Here is a 9574-nt window from a genome sequence, read left to right on the forward strand (position 1 = left end):
GACAGATGGGACCCTGGAATGGGGCTGCTCCGCCAGGCCACAGCTTCCGGAAAGAGACCATCCATGATCTCTGAAGAGCCTCTTGGGCAGTTTGGCCCCTTGGTTATAACTATGATTCATTCATTAAGAAATGACAAAACACCCCACAGATGTGTTTGGACCAAGTAAGCACAATAAAAGAGCTAAATCTCGGCTTCTTCTAGGGCAAAACGTTATCTGGGGAAAGATTACTTGCTTCTGATAATTAAATAGCTAAGAGGAACCGTTAGTGCCTTTTCTCTGCTCAGAATATCAGAACAGGAAGAGACTGTGGAGATCCTCCAATTCCCTCTGACAATGAGGGTTAGAGAGAGGTGCCTAGCAGTTAGAAAGCAGCAAAGCCAGATTGTCCCGAAGTCCCTACGAAGAAGGAAAAAATATCATAGAAAATTAATAAGATGCAAGAATAAGTGTTACAGCTCTAGCTCTTTTAGAATTTGTCCAGAAGGTCTTCCAGACTTCACTGAACCACCCCCACTCCGCCGCCGAAAAAGATACAAGAATGTAAGCCCAGATGTGGTGTGGTATCTGGCATAAGCCAATGTTCTCTGGGTTCTAGGTACCCCTCTCCCTCCCACACCCCCACCACCTCTGACCAGGGGTCTGCCCAAAAAGAAACAGCGGAAATGGTATGCAGAGTCACTCCTCATGCCCACATCTTCACTGGTGCCCAGTTAGAGAGAAAAATGGCAACTGTGTATGTGGGAGTCATCTACACACACAAAACACTGAAAGGTCAGTTTTCCATGTCTACACGTGACAGGATTTAGAAGGTACAAATAAACCTTCACCCAGAAAGCTTACATGTCTCCTGAAAGCACTGACAAGAAAAGGCACTGACAAGGTCACGCACCGGGGACCAGGAGGCTCCTTTACTGGTCTCTGCTTGGAGACAGACACAGAGCGGTCCACCCTGACACAAGCGTTCAGTAGGGATCGCCATCCCAGGAGGTATGAGATAACAGCACCTCCCTCTGGAAACTTCTACAGAAGTCAGTTGTGTTTTCTATTTTAAAACTGCATACAGAAAGAGAGACATTAAACAAGAACCAAGGGCAACATCCAAGCTCCGCAACCTCCTGTGGCCCTTTCAGAAAATCTCCCTCAGTCACAAGAACTTGGGATGTTGCTGTACTTAATTCACATCATGTGGAAAGCAGTAACATTCAGCCTAACGGCTCCCAACTCATTGTACGTGTGTCATGCTCCAGGCATAGTTCTGGGTACTTTCCATTCCTTTTCTCTAAACTTTATGAACCCAATTTTATAAGGATTATTATCATTACTCTCATTTGGCAGATGAGAAAACTGAGGCTCAGGTGTTAATTAAGTCAAAGTCACCCAGTAAGAACCAAAAGCATAATTTTGAAGTTTCCAGGTACAAATGATATGTCCATGTCTACAAGGTTCAGTCCCAGGAGTTGAGCAAAGATGCTTTCACGCTCCTGGAAATCAGGCACCTTCAGCTGATTCCAGGCTTCTCTAAGCGCCAACCTGGAAGCCTGCTGCTGGCGGCATCCTGGGGTGGCTCAGTTTCTGGCGGTTCTCAGCTTCCTCCTAAAGTACTCAAGGGCAGCCTGGTAAAGCCACTCTGCATCCATGACACAGAGGTCCCGCATGTAGCACTTGTTGGTGTAGAGCAGCTCAGTGTACACGACGCAGGTAGGCTTGCAGTGGAAGAGGACAGAGGAGGGGTGGATGGCCACCGGCTGATGGGTGTCCGTGGTGGCATAGGTGCCGTCTGGCTGAAGCTCGGCGGTGCTCATGAAGAGGCTGTGAGCCAGGCAGCGGCGGACACTCTCCACGTCTCCTCAGGATGACACGATTGGCATTGACATCTTTAAGCAGATGTCCCTCAGCTGTGCTCTGACTTCTGCTACCAGCATCATATTCTTGCTGTTGACAAAATTCTCTTTGCACCAATCCTTATTTCCGCCTAGGTTTTTGAAGGTCCGATAGATATTGAGCAGGGTCATGTGATCCCCCTCGCTGGATATGAACTTCTTGCAGACCCCTTGCACTTCCTCTCGCCGGGAAGGAGGGTTGTGGAGGACACTGTCCACAGACAGCAGGGAGACAATGTTCAGGATCTCCTCTGTACAGTGAAATTTGGGGGACATGAGGATGGTTTTGGCAAATTTGGGTTCTAAAGGAAATGCTGCCATCTTTCTTCCAACTGGAGTCAGGGTAAGCTGGTCATCCTTATGTTCAAGAGCACCTAACAGGTCCAGTTGGGCAATGGCCGCCTGAATGTGATCTGGAGATGGCTTGGACATGAAGTCAAAGGTGAGCACATTTGGGACTTTCATTGCTAGAAGCTGAAGCATCACACTGGCCAGGTTACACCTCTGGATCTCTGGCACGGTCATCTTATCAAACTTCTCAAACTCCTCCTCCGTGTAGAGCCGGTAACAGATGCCACTCTCCTCTCTGCCAGCCCTCCCTGTGCGCTGCCAAGCCTGGGTCTTCGATACCTGCTGCACTGCTAACACCTCAAGACCACTGTCAGGGTTATACTTCTTTGCTTTAACCATGCCCGTGTCAACTACATATTTTATTCCTGTAATGGTTATGGAGGTTTCAGCGATGTTGGTTGAAATGATCACTTTGCGATAGCCCTTTGGGGCCCCTTGGAAGACTCGGAGCTGCTGTGCATAGGGCAGGGAGGCGTACAGAGGAAGGACCAGCATCGCAGGGCAGCCGTCTGGGAGGTGCTTTGCAATGTCTCGGCACGTCTTGCTCATGGCTTGGCTTCGATCTCCTCCTGCCCAGTGAGGGACACCAGGATGTCCTGTGAAGAAGGGGTTTCCTGGTAGATCTGGAAGACGGAGACAAGTGCGGCATGCAGGTAATCATTCTGAGGCTGTTTGGTGTAAAACACTTGGATCGGATGCTGCCGACCCTCTAGGTAGAGGACGGGGGCGCCATTGAAATACTGAGAGAACAGGTCCACATCCATCGTAGCTGACATCACAATCACTTTCAGGGGAAGTCTCCCTAGTTCCTTTCTCCTCTTCTGTGCAGCTTTCACCACTCCAAAGGGCACATCTGTGTGGATAGTCCGTTCGTGAGCTTCATCCAAAATGACGCAGCTGTACTTCCGAAGCAAAGAGTCTGAAATTGCTTCACGCAGAAGCATGCCATCTGTCAGAAACTTGATCCTGGTGTCTTCTGAGGTGACGTCATCAAAGCGCACTGTATAGCCAACCAATGAGGACCGCGTTGTCCAGGTTTCGGAGCTGGGCCAACAGTTGCCCCCGCGCCTGGAAGATGGGCAGACTCCGGCGCTGCAGCTCCACAGCTTCAGGGTAGGGACTGGCCGAGGGCTGGGCCAGGGGCGGCTGCTGCCTCCTGCCTCCTCCACCTCTGCCGCCGCTGCCCGCAGTCAGCAGCATCACCACTTGCCTCCCGGGAGGGGAAGGACCCAGCGCGACTCGGAGGTTCAGAGCCCGGCCGGAATCTCTTGGCCGGCGGGAAGCCCGCCTCCTCAGGCATGTCGGGAGGGCACTGCGGCGGGAGGCCTGACAAGAAGGTTATAACTTGCTTGGAATAAGAGCTTAGAAGGATAGAGTAGTATCAAGGCATTGTTTGTGCTAGGTGGAACTACATGAAATTGCCAGTCAGAAACTGTCCAATATCAGTAATTCACATGATTTGACTTGTATGTTAGTGTTAGGGTCACCTGCTGTGCAACAAACCACCCCAAAATTCAGTGGCTTAAACAACAGACGGTTTACCATGTCTAATGATTCTGAGTTTTGGGGGCTGAAGGTAGCTCTACATCTTGATGTGTGTGGGAGCATGCATCTACAGATTGGAAACCATGTTTGTTGGCCAGGTACTGCAAAAACATTTCTTTGATGAATATCAGAGAGATGAGTCAGGGCAGTTCTATTCAAACAAAGACACAATGTGACAAGTGAGTAGTATCATTGTGGATGCTATTTATTCCTTAGGGTGTGCTAATAAAAATTATACTCAAAAGGGTACTTTGACATAAAAATGTCCAAAAACACTGATTCATAATCTAAGTGGAGTGATAAGATTGCCATAATTCGAGTAAAGACTGATTAATAGGTAGAGATAAAAACTGAAAGGGGGGGAAACACTAGCTCTGGCCAGGAGGGACTGAAGTAATCAAGCATGGGTCCATGGAGGAGGTGTTATTTGATCTGTGTCATGAATCAAGGGGTAAGATTTAGATAAGTTAATATGAGGAATGGCAGAGACATTCAAAGTAAAGGGGAAAGATTCAGCAAAGGCGTGAAGGCAGCAAAGTCTTAGATGTCCATGTAGAGAAGAGTATATTGGTCTATTTGGCAGAAACATGAGGGTGTGTAAAAGAGTACAGTGAGAACCAAGGTTGGAAAACTGAGTTGTAATGAATTGCCTTGAATGGCAGACTTCAGGGTTGGGCCTTGTTCAGCAGTGAAAGCCATTGAATGGGACTAACAAGATCAGAACAAGGCTTAGGAAAGCTGGCGCCTCATGTTGGGCTTGTATTTTCTATCCATACCTCTACTCCCTGACTATTCCCACAGGCTCTCCCCCCAGATTCCTCCCTCTACTGGTAATTACCTTTTTGTTATTTAATGCCAGGGCTGCCACATTACTGAGAAACAGGAGAACCAGTTTCTTATGTTATACATGTGCGCAACAGGATATTATATAACTATTAAATGACATTCTCCAAAATTATTTATGAACATCAGGAAATGCCTATGTTAATAAATTAATAAAAGCAGAAAAGGCCTGGTGTGGTGGCTCATGCCTGTAATCCAAGCACTTTGGGAGACTGAGGCGGGCAGATCACCTGAGGTTGGGAGTTTGAGACCAGCCTGACCAACATGGAGAGACCCCGTCTCTACTAAAAATACAAAAAATTAGCCGGGCATGATGGTGCATGCCTGTAATCCCAGCTACTCAGGAGGCTGAGGCAGGTGAATTACTCGAACCTGAGAGGCAGAGGTTGCCGGTGAGCTGAGATTATGCCATTGCACTCCAGCCTGGGCAACAAGAGCGAAACTCAGTCTCAGGAAAAAAAAAATGCAGAATAAAATTATATATATAATTTGAATGCATCATAAAAATCTGAAGCTGAGAAACTTCACATACATATATAGAGAGAAGAAGAAATCAAAGTGTTAAAATTGATAGTGGCATTAAGGGTATTAGAATATATTTACAATTATAGTCAGAAAAGTTTTTTTTTTTTTTTGCATTAATCACAGCAAGTAAGTCTTCAAACAGAAACCAAGTAAAAATAGCATCATATCTGAACTTGGGAATTGGAATCCTCAAAGACCCATAAATATGCAGGGCTTTGAGATCCAGATATGGGGTGAGGCAGCTGCTTTGATGGAGTATTTGAATGTTTGCTCCAAAGAGAATAGAAAGGAGAGGAAAGTACTTGAATAATCTTTCACCACCAAGCTGCCTCTGAATTTCTAAATAAAGCCTTGAGTGGAGGGAAGATAATACGAGGAGCCTGCATACCATCACTCCACACTCTCATAAGGCTTGCAGTTGGGCGACCCAGCTATAACCATTTGGTAAAAATGTTACACTGAAGGGAAATATGGAGGTTGAAACTGCCAGGCAGGCACAATCATTTCACCAGCTATCCAGCCTCGAAATGGTACCTTATGCAAATTTTGATTTTTATCCCTCAAGCATCTTTTGTTCCCTCTTTTCTGGTCTTGAATAGTATATTATTATACTATGGGAATCTGCTTAGACAGAAGCAGATTAAGGAGGACTTATAGAAATCCAGGGAAAGAAGAGAAAGTGTCATATCATTATTCTAAATCATCATATGTGAACAATGAGATTTATTAATTCATTGATTTGCTCAGAAATTTCAACCAAGTAGCTCTGAAATTTTGTCTATGTCTTTGACATGAGAAAATTGTCCTCCTATCTGTCTCTCCCAGATTTACTCTTCCTAACCGAGGTCTGCTTTTCGACCCCTCTTTCTGCCATGCCAAGAACACGGGCTCTTCGATGGCTTAGCTGAATAGCTGGAGTCCTAGTTGTTCAAATTCTCCAAACCAAGTCAAGAAACTTTAGAAGGCTTTTACAGGTATTTGTAGAGCTTTTCCAGAAAAAGAAAGGAGAAATGTGACTAACAGTAGCAAGGGAATTCTAGAGAACTAGATCTTTCTTTTTCCTATTTCCTCTTGAAGAAAGATATTGTCAGCATCTTAGGATAATGAAAACATAAGCCAACTTGTTTCTTTTCAATCAATAGATGAGGTTGAGACCAACATAATGAAAGAGGTGGGGAGAATAAGGGCCTTGAAAGTTTTCTTTCATTCAGTGATCCCATTGCTCCGGGGTTGTCTCTGTTGCAATAGTTCTTCAGGCTGACCAAAGCTGAGGAACAAAAAATCTCTGTTTGATGTATCTGGAACATTTTTAATGGTTTTGATACAAAGAACTGTTAGCTGGTATTTATTAAGAATCTACTACATAGTCATCCTGGATTAAGTGCTTTGCATGAATTTTTTCTTTATCTGACTGATAGGAAAACTAAACTCTTAACTCGTAAGTAATTTTTCCAAGGTTGGGACATGATAGAGCTATGGCTGAACACAGTTTGTCTGATTTCAAAGCCTGCACTATTATTCTCTATGCTGTGCTATCTTTAATTCATATACATGAAATAGACTTCCACAGGCTTAGACATCTTTGAAGGACAGATGGTAAGTAGTCCTAAAAAAGAAATTTATCTTAAGTCCTCAGTTTGTTATGGGAAGGAAGAAGGGCTGATAATATTGCTCAGATACGTTTTTGCTGCGTATTTGCCTGAAGAGCATAGGAATCCCAGAGTACTTACACTAAACATCCAGGACTGTGCACTGGACACTTATCTTATATCTGTTGAATTAAAAGAAACATATGAGTTACAGTGTTTAAACAGCCATCTGCCATCATGAGCGAATTCTTGAGGAAATTGCTTGGGACCTAAAGTACAACACGTTTGATCTTTGTGTATATTTGTACTTTTTCAATTTGGAAACTTTGAAAGAAAGAGGTAAAAAGTGGAGTGAGAAAGAAAATGGAAAAAAAGGGGGGATTGTCTTAAAAGGCAAAACAAGTGTTTTGTGGTCTTTTGTACTCGTGAGAGAAAGAGAAAAAATAAAGCTGCCCAAACAGACACAGCCTGACACCAAATCAGCGGTATTAATACCAAAGAGAGAAGGCCATAGGATAGTAAAGAAAACTCAGCTGAAATTAATCACTGTAGAAAAGAGAAGGATCATTCAAATTTTATGCATGGTGGGCTGAATAATGGCCCCTCAAAGAATTATCCCCAGAACCTGGGGCTACGTTAATTTATGTGGTAAAACTGACTTTGCAAATGTGATGAAGTTAAGAATCTTGAGATGAGGAGATTATAATGCATTACTAAAGTGGGACCAATGTAATCAAAAGGGTCCTTATTAGAGGAAGTTGGGAGGGACAGTCAGAAAAGGAGATGTGACAGCAGAAGCAAAGTGACACATTTTAAAGATGGAGACAGGAGGCAAGTCAAGGAACGCAAGTGGCCTCTAGAAGCTGAAAATAGCAGGGAAATGAATCTCCTTTGGAACCCCCAGAAGCAATGCAGCCATGCAGACACCTTGACTTAAGCCTCATAAAACTCATTTTATACTTCTTACCTCCAGAACTGAAAGATAATAGATATTTTTCAAGCCACTTAGTTTATGATAATTTGCTAAAGCAAAAATAGGAAACTAATGTAATACATATAATTCAGAGAATTCTAAGGATTCACAATGCAAAAAAATACCTCCTCTAGTCATTCTATTTCTCACTCTAATATCTAGTCTGTCCTAGTCTGTTGTCAGGGGAAAATGTCTTAAATGTCTTTATTATTACAGAAACCAGAGAGAAAATGAATAATTTAATATACATGTTAAGAATTTAAAGGAAAAAATTAAGAAGATGAAATTAATCTTTAAAGGCTTAAATTCATGCAGGAGCAAACAAAAATGTAGAAAGCTATTTATTTATAAAGAACAATTAAAATAGAGAAGCCCCCTGTGAGCCTGATTAAGGAGAAAAGAGATGTTGCAAAAGTATAAAAGATGAAGAATGAAGATTTCAGCATAGTAATAGAAAAGGTTAAAGTCATTTAAAAAGAATATTACAGGCAACAAATCTTCAAACCTGAAGGAAATACGTGATTTTGTATCAAAATATAAATTATGAATTTGACTCAAGAAGATAAGATTGAAAATGTGATTCAAGATCTAAAACTGAGTCACTAGCATCAGATGGGTTCTTGGCTGAGTTCAAAGGACTTGTAAAAAACAGTTAATTTTGATGTTATTTAAATCAGTTGTTCTCAAGTTGGCTGCAAGTGAGAATCACCTGTGAAATTTTTAAGTGACTCAGTTCCCAAGCTCTAACAGAGGCTAAACTATAATAGAAACTCAAATACGCGTATGTTGTTAAATCTCTCCTGTCTTTCTAATATAAGGCCGAGTTCATGAACCACAATTTACATTGTTCCAGGTTATAAAAAAACATAGAGAAGCCTCCTCTAATTCATTTTATAAAGCTAATAAAGGTGGTTTCATAACAAAACTTAATAATTACTACAAAAAAGAAAATTATAAGCTAATCTCATTTATTAAAATGTAAAATGTCTAAGTAAAATGGCATGTAGTATTCAGCAAAAAATGAAAAGAATACTTCATAACAAAATATGATGTATCCCAAAAATTTGAGAATTGATGGGTGGATCAAAGTCAGGAAATCTATCAATATAAACTGTTACACAAACATTTTGAATGAGAAAAAATTATGATCAAATAGTTGTGGAAAAGTCACTTTATAACATCCTTAAGTAACATTAAGTGACTAGGCAAGCATATGCATTGTCATCATTATTAGTAAATATTGTCTTAGAAGTTCTAGAGAATGCAAAACAACAAGAACATAGAATAGGAAAAAACTTTTGAAAAAAGATGAATCAAGTTATCTCCTTTTGCTTTCATGGTATGACTGAAAACCTGTAAAACCAACAAATTCAAGTGACAACAAAAAGCAGTAATAGTAAAATAGTTCGATACAAGTAAAACCTTGAAACATCAATAGCTTTTCTTTACGATAGTAATAAGGGCTAGGAAATGGAAATGAGAAAAGTATCTTTTTCCCAATAATGAGAAACACTACGAAATAATTAGAGATAAATTCGCAATAAGATTTAAAAGGAAAATTATAAAATCTCATCGAAAGACAAAAAATTTTATTTTTTATATAAATGTAATTTAAGTTTTAGTGATAATTTTATTTTATATGTAAAATTAGAAAGTATGCAATAAACAAAGTCAATGGACAAACTACATTTGGCAAGAGTATTTGTAATGCTAATGTCAGATAATAAACATAAATATTATACAAAAATCTTCTAAACTGATAGGAAAAGATAAGCAACTGAACAGAAAAATGAGCAAGATGTGTGAAAATTCACATGAGCAAATTCACAGAAGTGAAAATTAAAAAGATTTTAAAATATATGAAA

At 41.3% G+C, this 9574-nt stretch overlaps 1 protein-coding gene and 1 non-coding gene across 2 annotated transcripts; one reads left to right on the top strand and one right to left on the bottom strand.

Annotated features, from left to right (window-relative positions):
* The first annotated feature begins 453 nt into the window (after positions 1-453).
* LOC134734997 (U7 small nuclear RNA) lies at positions 454-515 on the top strand. Its single transcript, XR_010117861.1, has one exon. It is a non-coding gene; the product is annotated as a U7 small nuclear RNA (small nuclear RNA).
* A 1053-nt stretch (positions 516-1568) lies between these two features.
* On the bottom strand, positions 1569-3552 carry LOC134733745 (ATP-dependent RNA helicase DHX33-like). The gene is given in 4 exon segments (XM_063624359.1): positions 1569-2786; positions 2789-3245; positions 3247-3455; positions 3457-3552. Coding segments are annotated over 4 exon segments (1962 nt in total). The 5' UTR covers positions 3535-3552.
* Positions 3553-9574: the final 6022 nt, after the last annotated feature.

This window comes from Symphalangus syndactylus, chromosome 12, assembly GCF_028878055.3.
Source record: "Symphalangus syndactylus isolate Jambi chromosome 12, NHGRI_mSymSyn1-v2.1_pri, whole genome shotgun sequence".
NCBI classification, from domain to species: domain Eukaryota; kingdom Metazoa; phylum Chordata; class Mammalia; order Primates; family Hylobatidae; genus Symphalangus; species Symphalangus syndactylus.